This window comes from Lactuca serriola, chromosome 5, assembly GCF_051521515.1.
Source record: "Lactuca serriola cultivar US96UC23 chromosome 5, Lser_US96UC23_V15, whole genome shotgun sequence".
Lineage (NCBI taxonomy): Eukaryota > Viridiplantae > Streptophyta > Magnoliopsida > Asterales > Asteraceae > Lactuca > Lactuca serriola.
In genome coordinates this window covers 322,518,544-322,532,936 of record NC_136412.1, presented here as the reverse complement: position 1 = coordinate 322,532,936, position 14,393 = coordinate 322,518,544, and the positions used below count along the sequence as shown (strand labels likewise).

The 14,393-nt window shown below is 33.9% G+C and overlaps 1 protein-coding gene across 1 annotated transcript; it reads left to right on the top strand.

Annotated features, from left to right (window-relative positions):
• The first annotated feature begins 606 nt into the window (after positions 1 to 606).
• LOC145055095 (calcium-dependent protein kinase 7-like) lies at positions 607 to 3,704 on the top strand. The gene is made up of 9 exons (XM_079003381.1): positions 607 to 858; positions 959 to 1,499; positions 1,584 to 1,707; positions 1,798 to 1,941; positions 2,158 to 2,310; positions 2,412 to 2,527; positions 2,608 to 2,775; positions 2,849 to 3,079; positions 3,253 to 3,704. Exons 2-9 carry the CDS (start codon positions 987 to 989, stop codon positions 3,394 to 3,396), a joined length of 1,593 nt encoding a protein of 530 aa, XP_078859507.1. The 5' UTR covers positions 607 to 858; positions 959 to 986; the 3' UTR covers positions 3,397 to 3,704.
• The last annotated feature ends 10,689 nt before the right edge of the window (positions 3,705 to 14,393 follow it).

Genomic DNA, 14,393 nt, shown 5'->3' with positions numbered 1-14,393 from the left:
AGTATGGTAAAGGTCACGTGTGAATATCTATTAATTTGTTATACAACTAACATGAAAAAGATAAATCATAATATATATTTAAACAAAGAAGATAATAATTTTATTTGAATTTAAAGCATCACTTATAGATTTCCACAACTTACGTATCTTTAAAATTTAAAGTAGTTATGAAAAAAACATAAATTTTTTGATATTGACATATCATTATGATATAAACATGATAAACCTAATGTGACATACCAAGAAAAATAAAAGAAAATGTTTTGTTATCTATTTTTTTTAAACGACGAGTTATTATATGTATGAGATACAGACCTTCTTGTAGAAAATTTTTGTTAGACATGTTGTTAACCAAATCGGTTAACCCAAACTTATTAGTATATTTATTAGTATATGCTTTGTTACCTATTGAGCCGCAATCAACACAATAACATATATGATGCTCTGATAATAGCTAAATTCGTAATGTAAAAAGCAGGACTGTAATGAAAATAATTGTTTTTAAAGACTAATTATGCTCAAAACAAAATCTTGAAAAGAAAAGTGTAATTCACTCAAAGTAGCAAATAGAAAAAGTTGGCATGGGAACAGTCCACGAAGCAGCATTGAGCATTGACCCCCCCAATCTCATTATCAATAATGGCTGAGCTGTTCATACCTTGAAAAATTCCTACTTTCATCGTCTTCTTCAACCCCCCTCCAGACCCTTTCCTTTATTGTTCCCTTTCCATTCGCCACTCTAATCATCTAACAATCCTCTTTCTTTTTTTCCGAAAGTTTTCGACAAATTTCTTTTCGTAGAACACACAATCTCAGGTTGCTGATCAAAGAAGAGTTACAAGATCCGATTGAGTCAAGGTAGGCCCTTTAGAGCCACTTCATCCCTTTTATTTCCGTTCTTCACCAGCAATTTGTTCTAATTTCTGCTACCCGTTTGGATAATTTGTTTATTAATCAGATATTGGAACACGCTTACGTTCGATTAGATGGGTAATTGCTGTGCTGTACCCTCTACCTCCGATACTGAGTTCGAGAAGAAAAAGGGGAAGAACAAACCGAACCCATTTTCTTTAGACTATGGTGGCTCGATTCCGACTGGGAATGGATACAAATCGTACGTGTTAGAAAATCCAACTGGACATGAGATTGAGGAAACTTATGTTCTTGGTAAGGAATTGGGCAGAGGAGAATTTGGCATTACTTATATGTGTACAGATAAGTCAACTGGTGAAATTTTTGCTTGTAAATCGATATCCAAAAAGAAGTTGAGGACTAGGGTTGATATCGAGGATGTTAGGAGAGAAGTTGAGATCATGAAGCATATGCCTACTCACCCTAATATCGTCACCTTGAAGGACACATACGAAGATGATAGTGCTGTTCATTTGGTCATGGAGCTGTGCGAGGGAGGAGAATTATTCGATCGGATTGTTGCCAGAGGCCACTACACCGAGAGAGCCGCCGCCGGCGTCACACGCACCATCGTCGAAGTCATTCAGGTGAAAATTAATCTGTTTTTTTAATCTTTTTCTTGATTTCCCGAAACAGAAAGATGTTCTTGTTACTGATTCTTCTTATTTCAGATGTGCCACAAGCATGGTGTTATGCATCGTGATCTTAAACCCGAAAACTTTTTGTTTGCAAACAAGAAAGAAACAGCAGCTTTAAAAGCTATTGATTTTGGGTTATCCGTTTTCTTCAAACCAGGTAATAATAATAATAATCACATATAACGACATTATTCATATGACAATTTTCTATGTATAAACATCATAAAGGTCTTTTAACTTATTGCAGGCGAGAGGTTTAACGAAATTGTAGGCAGTCCATACTACATGGCTCCTGAGGTCCTTAAAAGAAACTATGGCCCAGAAGTTGACGTATGGAGTGCAGGGGTAATCTTGTACATATTGCTTTGTGGAGTCCCTCCATTTTGGGCAGGTTAGTTTTGTTAATCAAATTAAATATTAAACATGCACTTAAACAAAAAAGTTGTTTTTTTTTAATACAAAATATGCTACAAAGTTTCATTTTAGGACCAAAAGATGCAATATCTTACTAGTAACAACATGTTTAACCAAATGAAACGTAGTTGCATAATTCATGTAAATTGTTACAATGTTACATATTATAAAGTAGGATTTGTTTTGATTACAGAAACTGAGCAAGGAGTTGCACAAGCAATTATTCGATCAGTTGTAGATTTTAAAAGGGATCCATGGCCAAAGGTATCTGATGCAGCTAAAGATCTTGTCAAAAAGATGCTAAATCCTGACCCTAAATTGCGTCTTACTGCTCAAGAAGTTCTTGGTAATGTCAAAATCCTTACTTTTCCATGATCATATATTCATATTCTCTCTTTTTTTTTCCATGTGTTTAACCAACCTTTCTGTCTTCTCAACTTATTTCAGATCATACATGGATACAAAACGCCAAAAAAGCTCCAAATGTTAATTTAGGTGAAACTGTTAAAGCAAGACTCAAGCAATTCTCTGTAATGAACAAACTCAAGAAGAGAGCTTTAAGGGTATGTAATAGTTCGTTATCTTGTGGCTTTTTTTGTTCTTTTTTGGGTGTCTTTATACTGAATTCTCCTCTAAATTATAGGTAATTGCTGAGCATTTATCTGCTGAGGAAGTGGCGGGAATTAAGCAAGGATTTGATTTAATGGATACAAGTAAGCAAGGGAAGATAAACATTGCTGAGTTGAAAGCAGGATTACAAAAGCTTGGCCAACAGATTCCTGATGCAGATCTTCAGATACTTATGGATGCTGTATGTATTACATTTTACTAAATATAATAGTAAGTTGAATAAATATAGGGATTAATGAAAGATATTGATGTAGGGAGATGTTGACAAAGACGGGTTCTTGAACTATGGAGAATTCGTTGCAATTTCTGTTCATTTAAGAAAAATGGGGAATGATGATCATCTTAAAGATGCTTTTGCATTCTTTGATCAAAATAAAAGCGGATACATAGAGATTGATGAGCTTCGGGAAGCCTTATCTGATGAACTTGAAACCAACAATGAAGAAGTCGTTGCTGCCATTCTTCACGATGTAGACACAGACAAGGTTTGTCCAATTCACTCTGTATTAAGTCATTCCTTTTCTAATTGTGGTATCAAACAGTCTGTATCTGACTGAGTCAGATCCCTGTCTGTTACCAGACCTAGTAAGAGGCATATCAAACACCCCGTAAGTCAAAAAAACAACACCTACTTAAACGTTGTCTTAATGGTTTGCAGGATGGAAGAATAAGTTTTGAAGAGTTTACAGCGATGATGAAGGCAGGAACGGATTGGAGGAAAGCATCAAGACAGTATTCACGTGAGCGTTACAATAATCTTAGCTTGAAGTTATTCAGAGACGGATCGATTAGGGAAAAGTAAACACTAAACACACAATTATGGTAAAGAAAAAAGGATTATTGTTCTAATTTCTGGGCGTTTTCGATTCATTTCATTTTTATATGTGAGAAAAACACACACTATCTCTTTTTCGGGGGTAGGCTAAGTTTCTGAGGTGTTTATTATGTTCTTTTTTTTTTTTTTTTAATTAAATGTTTGTAAGAAGGGTTTTCTCGGGTTGTTTATGGGTGTAAATATGTATCTTGTTGGCAAATCTTGCTTATGTAATTGTTCAAAGTATAAAGGTTGGAGTTCTTAAGTATAAATATCATGATATCGAGGTTTTTTTATGGTTTGTTTTGTTATGTCTAGTGTATTGTTCGAGTTTGCCACTTGATTTAACCTGTAATTTTGAGTTGTTATTTCATTTTCTAAAACTTTTGGTCTTGTAAATTTATTGCCTTTAGGAGGGAGTCGTTCCCATTGAACCCACTGTCACATCAGTTTTTCTCTTTGATTTTTCTTCATCTTTCCGAACCCACAACACACAGAAATCCTATCTTTTTCAACTCACTCAACCCACTCAATTAAAAAAAATACTAAACAACTAAGGTACAAGTCTTAAAACATATGGTACAAGAGAAAATGAGAGAGAGAAACTAAAGAGAGAGGATGAAGTGGGTTCGTGAAACCAATTAAATAACCCGTCAAAGAGAGAGTGGTACTGGCGGTAACTCTATTGCTAATTAAGATTTTACCTTGATTATTTTGTATATTTTTTTTAATTAAGTGGGTTGAGTGGGTTGAGAAAGATATGATTTCCGTATGTTGTGGGTTCGGAAAGATGAAAAAAAATCAAAGAGAAAAGCTGATGTGGCAGTGGGTTCATTGGTAACGACTCCCTCCTCCCTTATAAACGTACACTACATACTTTTTGTAAGGATTAAATGCAAGGTTCTAAACTATTTGACGGCAAGATCAAGTCTCAAGTTTTACGAGCTATGGATGTTTTTCAATGTGTGATGTAAGGCGATGATATTTTATTAATTTATATTATATTACCATATAAATATAGATTTATATCAAATATAATAAGTTTTTAGAAGTATTATAAGAACAATTAATAACAAACAGTTAACAAAAAATTGTATGTCCAAAAGTCATAACAAAGAGTGAAAAAAATATGTCTCAAACCAAAAACTGACGCCATATCATGACTTGTCATGCGTCACGCCTGATAGCAATGCAATGAGACTTCTCGTGACGGTGTAATCGTGCTTTACGCGATGGCACGCCTTGACGCTCCCTATGGCCCTGTCTTTTAGAACACTGATTAAATGTTAGATTTTGGGTTTTAAGAATATCAATAAGAACTTGGATAATTCAAGGACCGTGTTTTAGATATTCACTTTATAAAATATGTGATTTTGATCCTATTCTTTGGGCTATCACCAAATCTGAATTGGATAATCCAAGAACAATCGATTTGGATTTCAGACTTCTTTAAACTCCGAAACACATAATATACATGTTGTTTTGCATTTTAGAGAGACATACCCGTTTTCGGTTATATGAAAGTTGTAACCTTTGCATGCAACGCATGTGCTCCTTTTATACATGGAGGATAGCGGTTAAAGTTAGTTATGAAGGGAAAACCGTTATTACATCCGCACAACATAATTAAGGGCACTCTTCTAGACCCTCTATCCCGGACTTTGCATTTATCACTCCAAATGTGCATCCTGCATTTCCAGTCTTGGTGAATAAATTGAACTCGGCATGTCTCAATAGTAATATTAACCACATTAAAATATGTTGATAACACTAAAATCACCAATATTCATTCCTTATAATTTGGAATCTTTTGTTCAATATTGCAATATGTAGTTGAGTTTGAGAGGTTATTAAAACTTGATTAACAAACTAGGTTTAAGAAAAAAGTTTATTCAAATTAAATACTTTAAATCATTGTAGTAGCAATCTAAATCAATTATGCGACATCCTTTACATCATGCTTATCAATGACGTGATAAGACAAAATGGAATGAATTTAAAGTCGCGTGATCGTTTTATTGTATTTTAGTCTATTATTTTACTTTGTACTAGGTGTGAGACCCGTGTATTACACGGGTTTATTAAAAATAAAAATTTAATATCAATATTTAAACATTAAATATTTTATAAAATAATACTTTTACATAATATAATGTAATATTTTGGAACATTTATAAAAGAAATCAAATATTCTTTAGAGCATTTATTAGATTTTATTATCAAATTAATACTATGATTCTCTTCCCTTATATGAAATTTTATTTTAAAAAAATAGAAATTCCTAAAAATGACAAGTGGAAAATAATAATTCTAAAACTCCCACAAAATTACAAGTGTCAAAACTCTTAAGAATTTGACAAGTAGCAAAAAAAACCTTCATTTATTAGAGAGGATAAGTTTAATTTGCAGTCAAAATTATTCTCCCTTTTCTATCTACTTTATCAAAATTCTCAAGTTTTACTATTAAATGGGATACAATCACACAGGATTTAAATTTAAACAAAAATATAATTTAAAGCTCCATAGTAACCCACGAGTTGTCTAGCCCAAATCTTATATTAAGCCCACTTGTTTACAAAAAAGAAAATGTAATGGGAAAATTAATTTTAAGTTTATATATAAAGTGAAGATGTAATTTGTGAAATTATATGATAATTGAGAACTAATACGAAATTTTGTATTATTTAAATAATAGATTTTTTCTGAAATTGTGCACACATAAAACATAGCAAGTGTTGTTAACAGTGGTTGACTGTGGCAATATGGTTGTTTTCACAATGGACTATGATGGTTGCTGAGTCCATGGTTCTTGACATTTGACAACCCAAAGACTTCGTAATTTTCAAATTGGACACATTGAAGACAAATTCTTAGAAACTCTGCTTTTAGTTATGGAAAAACATTTTTTATTTTCTGTTTTTCGTTTTTTTTTTTCAGTTTTCGTTTTCCGTTTTCATTTTTCATTGGAAAATTTAGAAAACACGTTTAGTTAAAACTTATTCATTTTTCATTTTTAGTTTTAGAAAATTAGAAAACGTGTTTAAATGTGTATTTTTCTATTACTTTTAATTTTTAGAAAACGGTAGCGGTGGTAGGGTGGGGGTGGGGGTGATGGCGGTAGCAGTAGCGGTAGCGGGTCGGCGGCGGTGGTGGTGATGACAGATGGTGGTGGTGGCGACAATTGTGGCAGTGGTGGTGATGACAGCGGTAGTAGTGGTAGCGGTGATGGTGATAGTAGGTCGATGATTGTGGTAGTGGTGTTGGGTGTGTGTATGTGTGTGTGTGTGTTTGTGGGGGTGGGGGTGGGGGTGTATTTGTGTGTGTTTGTGGGGGTGGGGGTGGGGGTGGGGGTAGGGTAAGGTTTGTGTGTGTGTGCGTGTGTTTGTAGGGGTAGGGGTAGGGGTTGGGTAGGGATGTGTGTGTGGGGGTAGGGGTGGGGATGTGTGTGTATGTGTTTGTGGGGGTGTGAATGTGGATAGGTAGGGGTATGGTGGGTTGGGGGTATGTAGAGGTGGATGGGGTGGGAGCAGGGGCGGACGCAGAATTTCATAGTAGGGGTTGCACGGGAAGATTAGGGGTTGCAAGATAGTAGAAAAAATAAAAATTTTAAAAAATTTCGAAAATTTTTCCACTGCGGCCGGAAAATTTAGGGGTTGCCAGTGCCACCCCGGAACCCCCCTAAATCCGCCCTTGGGTGGGAGTAATTGTATGTTTATATTTTAGAAAAATTTTGGAATTAGAAAAATGTGGAAAAGAATGTTTATCGGTTTTATAAAAATTTCTAACTTCTTTTAAATTTTAGAAAACGAAAAAATTTCATTTTCCGTAAAAATTTTAGAAAAATAGACGAATTAAACGCGTTTTCAAAATTCTCATTTTTCTTGCAAAATTTTCCGGAAAACAACTTATTTTTCTGCAACTAAACGCATTCAAATAACTTTTTTTTGGAATACCTTTGAGATATGTTGGAATTGAAATTGGATACTTGGATTTGATAAATGCATATGTGATAGTTCGAAAATATAGAAGATATTTTGATGAGGTTATCTTTAGCGCTTATTGGATGATTTGATTATTCATGAATATCACAATTTTGGATCAACAAAAAGGAGTGATGCCATCTTCAGCAACACTATTCTGCACTGTACTTTTTGTTGTTCAAACGGGAATCCTCAATTTATAGTTCATTAGCTTGGTTATTACAAAACTCGTCTTTACTAGCCTGGTTGGTTACAAAATTCGTCTTTACTAACTGATTCATTATAATATCTGTTTTTACTAATATTTTATTAATTTAATAAATTCTGGTTGTTCTAAAAAGATTATTCTGTTTTTTTTTCCTAAAAAAAAAAGGCAAACCACAAAAATATAAATAGATTTTCATCGGATCACGGGTCCAAAAACAAAAATATCACATTTTGGATGCGAAATCATTTTTATTGTCGGCGAAAATCTTATTTTATTATCTTAAACTAGCTATAAAACTCATGTATTACATGAGTTAAATAAAAAAATATAAATATAAAAGTCTAAATATTTAAAAACTTTGGATTAAAAAAAAATAAGAAAAATAATGAATTATTAAAATTAATTTTTTTATCTTTTAAATTTAAATAAATAAACAAAATAAACTAATGAATTTTAATTTGAAAATTTTGAAATAAAAAGATAAGTCTATTAATGAAATTGATATTCATTTATTACTATATTTATCGTAATTATTACATTAAAGTATCATGTGTAATTTATTAAAATAGAAAACGCATGAAATTAGATGTGGAAAAAAACTAATTTAAAATAACCACAAAATAACATTTGATAATTTGAACAAGAGTGTGACACATGTCAAAAAAAAACCTTCATCTATTAAAGTAGATTCTATAAATATTATGCTTATTTTGTTGGAGTGATAAATATTATGCTTATTTTGTTGGACTATCGCGAAATTGCAAGTTTTGCAAGTCTACTACCTACGTTATCAATGTGGAATAATTGAATGTGTGATTTATCTAGAATCCTCTCAATCTTTCTATTTCTCCTTTTAAAAAACAGTTAATTTAATTCAGATTAAAGACTTTTCATATAAAAACTCACGTTTGGTACTTTGTTTGGAGCCTTTTCGTAATTCAATCACGTTCTTCGCATATATATATATATATATATATATATATATATATATATATATATATATATATATATATATATATATATATATATATATATAGGGTTAGGATTAAATATGAATCATAAGTATTGTGTGAATGTATGGCTAAATTTTAACCATTAGATTAAAAGAATGAAGTGATAAGAATTTAGAGTACATATTATTAACATAGACTAGCATGTATTATATATTTACACTTAATTAATGATAATGGTAAATATAACATTTTATTAAGACATTGAAATAAATGTTAACTATATTTTAGGCATAATTATTAAAAATCAAATTAAATCTCAAATTTTATGCAACACATTTAAATTAAATCAAGTATACGATTTCATTCTAACTATATGACCACATATTTTCACCCTATCATTCTTAAAGAATTCGATTTCATTCCATATTTTATTTTTATTTTTTTATTCTTAAATAATTTGAGTTTTTAAAAGTAACATTTTTTAAGAATACACCTTATAAACAAGACAATAACATTTTATTCACTAAGTAATATAATCAAGAAATAAACGTATTTTAAAAATAAAAACCATTATGATAACATAAAACTACCATTTTTATAACATAAAACTAGCTTAAATATAACACTTCAAAGAATACACAAAACCTTATATATTATATTATTTAAGAATTTGTCATCATTGTTGAACAATCTACAACCTTCTATACTATATTCTTAAAGAATTTGTCACCATTCTTGAATTATATACAAAAAAATTATAATATATACTACATTCTTTAAGAATATGCCAACGTTCTTGAAGAATTTCTCTTTGCTTTTCGATGGTTTTCACATGTCTTTATCTTTACCTCTTCAAGTTTGAACCTAAAAACATAAATCATTGAATTAAAATACACAAAAAGATACGAGAGATCATATGATGCAAAATAGATCAAGAACATTAATTAGCTAACACCGTAATCAATAGGCAATTCGATACGCCAAAGCTTCTTTTGTATGTTCTAGAGCATACAAAACCAACATACTAATGAACCATTCTACAAAAAACCTAAACCTAATGATAAGTTAATAAAATGAAGTTAAAAATAAAAAACAAAGATCCATGTTGAATTTGGGTAAAAACTAGGTTATGAGTGAGAATAAATTCTTTCATAATGATATCATGTTAGAACCAGATTCTGTGAGAATGTAAACTAAAAAAAAAATGAATTCTAGGGATTTTAATATAGATTCTTGAAAGAATGGAATTAGAAAAAGAGTACCAAATACTCATTGAAGGAAAAAATTAAGTATACATTCATACACATTAAAAAAATATTGACCATTAAAACTCAAATTTTGCAGAATGTTGGTTTCTAGAAGCTACTGCAATCCAAAGACCCAAATAACTCTTACCCTGAAAACATATGGATGAAAGATCTTTGTTTTCACTTTTATAATCCAAATTATAAATTCCACCAACATATATTTTAGTTTACAACTATGGAATTGAATAACTACATTCACTGTCAAGGATCTGAACTATGATGCTTATACAACTACGAGGCCTTACTCCAATATTCCATATATATACCCAAAACAATAGATTTATTTAAATTAGAAAACAACATATATGAAGGTTTCAAACCGGTTACCAGATGATGTGTCCATAAAGTATTGATGTTGCGATCTAAAATTCACGGACTTTACAGAAATTAGCAACTTAATAGTTAATTAGATTACACCCCTGCTACTGAGAATTACAATGAAATTGGGCATGGAAATATAGACAAAAAGTTCATATAAGTAGGATATATTGATCTCTTTTGTTGTTATGTTCATCTATTCAGTCGCAATCAGAATTTAGGGTTCGATCTGAAAGTAATATTTGTCCAGCATCCGACGAACCAAAATTATGATGCATAAACTTGACTTTACATATCTAAAATAGTTCTTTATGGTATAATGTCCTAAAATCCAGTGGAATGAACCAGAATTTAGATTTTTCGAGGGTGAAATCATATATTAAAGGCCAAACCATCATTAGTGCAAAGTGCCCTAAATTACAGAACTCAGAAAGAAAAAAAACAAAGGCATAAAGAGGTCGTACCTATCTTTGTTGGTTGTAGACATCGACGATGAAGGCGACGATTGGTGGTTTAAAGAGCGACATGTGGTGGTGTCATTCACTAGTCGAAGGCAATCTTATGTCCTTTTAGGTGCTTGATTTACTTTGGATTCTAATGCCGATGGGGATGGGATAAAGACGATGAAAGAAACTGATATCCTATTTTAATGGTATTGATATATCTAATTTTATATTGTTATTAATCGTTGGGTGATAGCAGTCATCTCCTCCACGAAAAGATACCGTGGAGAAAAATTCCAGGCAAAGCTCCCAGTACACCGGCTCTTGAATACGAAAGACTCGGTTCCACCCATCACAAACCATCGTCTCCCCCTCGTAAGTAAACTCCTTTAAAAGATAAGGAGCCAATTCCTCTTCATACCGCACACTTCGTAACCAATCCCAATCAATTCTGTTGGGCACGTAAATCTCTTTCTTTCTGACTTCAACTAATTTCTTCTTCCATCTCGTCATGGTTGAAGCTGATTCGATTTGAGGAAAATTCAACCAAGGAAAATCTCCTTGGCGTCCATTAGAACCTTGACCTCTGTGAAACATTGTCCCTGCAACACAAAGAACACAAAACCCAGAAAAACACAGAAAATCATCAAAAATAGGTCACACCTGGGTCCCCGACTGGACTCGTCGAGTCCATGAACGACTCAACGAGTCGCAAGAACTGTGCGAGTCAGTCGGCGAGTCTGTCAAAATTCAACCACGAAATCTCAAAATTACTTCAAGGGTTTTGTCCAGGGACATGTCTAAAATGTATTAGGGCAAGAATAATCATCCAAAACCACATAATTAATGAAAAAACAAAACCCTAAAAATTCACTATAACTCAAAATCGGGTATTCTATGAAATTGGCAACCTAGATCATCTAAAAGTCATTGCTTTAACAGAATAAAGGAGGAAATTAGTTACCTTTCGTGATAGAAATCTATAATCTTGAAGAAAAATTGAAGAAGTTGATGAATGCTTGAGAGAGAGCAAAAGTAGAGGCGCACGGCGAGTGAAGGGAAAAAAATTGATTTTATTAGGGTTAAAACCCTAGTTACCGGTTGTAAAAATTAATTTTATATTTTTTTTTTCTGTAAATAAAACAGACTCGTCGAGTCAGGGTCAGACTCGGCGAGTCTGGTCGCGATTTTATCCTTCTCTGAAATCTAAATGGACTCGTCGAGTCATGGTCAGACTCGCCGAGTCTCTTGCAAACAATTCAAAAAATTATAAAATTTTGCCATTTATTTAGAAAAGAAAATTTATTCCACCCCACACTTAGTCCATACGTACTCTCAAGCAGACATGTCCGACGATTTGGAAGATTAAAATCCTAAAAAACGAAAATTAAACAAAACTTAAAAAGATAAATGAAAGCAAACTCTAAATAACGGGTTGCCTCCCACCAAGCGCTTCTTTTTAAGGAGTCGTTAGCTGGACTCCTTCCCATCTATGTCTCGTCGTCTTCCAGCATCGGGAATGCACGCCTAATTTTTGTGGTTTGTACTTTGTCTTGTACGCGTGAATCTTCTTTTTGTAAGCCCGTTTTAATTCCTCTCTCTTCTTTTTTACAGCATCATCCTCAGCTGCTTGGGATTCCATTCTCCTCTTTTTCTTCTTCACCCCATTCTTTTTCACCTTCTCTTGCACCTCCTTTTCCTCAAACTTAATTACTTCATATTTTGTGAAAGTTCGTGCTCTAGGTTTGGTAATGAAAGGTTGATCATCATCAACTCTCCTATCCATTGCCTTCTCCTCTTTTTCTGTGCTTACATCATCTTCAAGCGGAATTGCATCAAGACATGCTATATGGACGTGTTGAACTTCCGTGTCCATTTCTCCTTCTGCTGTTTGTTCTCCTAAAGAATGAGGGAAAATATCCAAGTCCAGCATATGCAGAGAACTAGCAACAAGCAGATCTAAGTCGTCCAAGTTGTTGACAATTTCGACTGGACTCGTCGAGTCTACGAAAGTGACTCGGCGAGTCGGATCGTACTTCACCATTTCCACTGTGTTTTCCGAGTCGGCTCCTTCCAGTAGCTTTTCTATCTCCTCCAAGTCCTTGTTAACATCTCCATCCTCTCTAGAATGTAGCAAAAACTTGCTTGGATCTTCTTCTTGCAAAAGTGCAAGTTCTTTTTGTAGTGTCTCATCATCCAAATCGATAAATGAGATCTCTTCTTTTCCTTCCTCTTCTTGCTTGGCTTCTGGTAAAGCTCTAAATATTGCTGACTCGTCTCCTACCCTTAACGTTAGTGTAGACTCACAAACATCAATTAAAGCACATGCGGTGTTTAAAAATGACCTCCCCAAAATAATCAGAATTTCGGGGTCTTCTTCCATATCAAGCACCACAAAGTTTACTGGAAATATGAACTTTCCGACTTTAATAAGAAGATCCTCACAAACGCCTCGTGGATGAATTGTTGTCTTGTCTGCCAAATGGATCTTCATGTTTACCGGCCTTGGCTCCGGTAAATTCAGTTTCTTGAAGAAAGAGAAAGGCATCAGGTTAATGCTTGCACCCGAGTCAGTCAACACTTGTGTGAAAAATGCATTTCCAAATTGGCACGGAATTATGATACTCCCCGGATCGCCCTTCTTTTCGGGTAACTCACTCAATATTATTTCCGCGACTTCAGCCAAATCTTTCCTAGTAGCAAAGAGACCCTTCAGTAAGTTGAAGTACTTGGGTGTTTTAACTATCGTTTCTACAAATGGCACATTGACTTGTAGGGCTTTAACATGCTCCATAAAAGCTCTATACGCTTCAACTTTTTCAACAGGCATGGCTTTGATTGGGAATGACAAAGGGGGATTATATGGCTTTAAGGGAATGACAGTTTTGTCATTAACGCATGGACTCGTCGAGTCCATTAGAGGGACTCGGCGAGTCTGGTCGGACTTAGCTGGAGCCGACTCTTCTGCCTTTTCTGTCTTCCTATTGGAGATCCTCTGTGCATGTGTGAAAATTTTTTCATTGCTGGAAGTCACTGCACTCACATTCTCCATTCTCGGATTGTTTTCGGTGTTACTTGGAAGTTGACCCGGTCTTCTTTCGTTCACTTGATGTGCAAGTTGCCCCAGCTGTTTCTCAATGTTGAGAATAGATGTCTGCTGATTCCTTAGCATATTTCTGGTCTCGTGTATTGCAGCATCGTGATCATTGTGTCTCTTTTCGGATGCGGCTATGAATCTAGTGAACAATTCTTCTAAATCAACTTTCTTTTCCATTACCGGTTCTTCCTTTTGATAAAATCCCCTCTCCTTCTGCTTGTATTTCTCCTCCTTAGCCTTTTTGTATTCTTCGTATGGGAGCCATTCCTTCTTCGGTTTCTGCCAATTCTCGTCGTATCTATCGCCACTTGAGCAGAACACTTGAGCCTTCTTGTTTCCATTTTCATCCAAATCACAATCCTTTGTGAGATGGGGCCCTCTACAATTCTCACATCCAACCCGAATAGCATGGATTGTTTGATCCATTTTTGTCATCCTTCTATCTAGACTATCGAGCTTAGTTATCACCGCCACCATGCTATCATTTGCCGAGTTCACTACCCCCCGACTTACTTCATTTCTTGGATTGTGGTATTCTCTAGAATGCTTAGAGAATTCTTCAATTAACTCCTTGATTACCGGGGGCGCCTTCTTCGTGAGTGGGCCTTGTGAATCGAGCAATTGCCTTGTGGTGACATTGACTCCATCATAGAAAATGGAGACCTCTTGTTGGCTATTG

Excerpts from the sequence above, each read along its gene's own strand:
- LOC145055095 (XM_079003381.1), top strand. The coding sequence starts at position 987 with ATGGGTAATTGCTGTGCTGTACCCTCTACCTCCGATACTGAGTTCGAG. Across the intron at positions 1,708-1,797 it reads ATCCGTTTTCTTCAAACCAG|GCGAGAGGTTTAACGAAATT; the intron begins GTAATAATAATA and ends AACTTATTGCAG. Across the intron at positions 2,528-2,607 it reads TCAAGAAGAGAGCTTTAAGG|GTAATTGCTGAGCATTTATC; the intron begins GTATGTAATAGT and ends TCTAAATTATAG.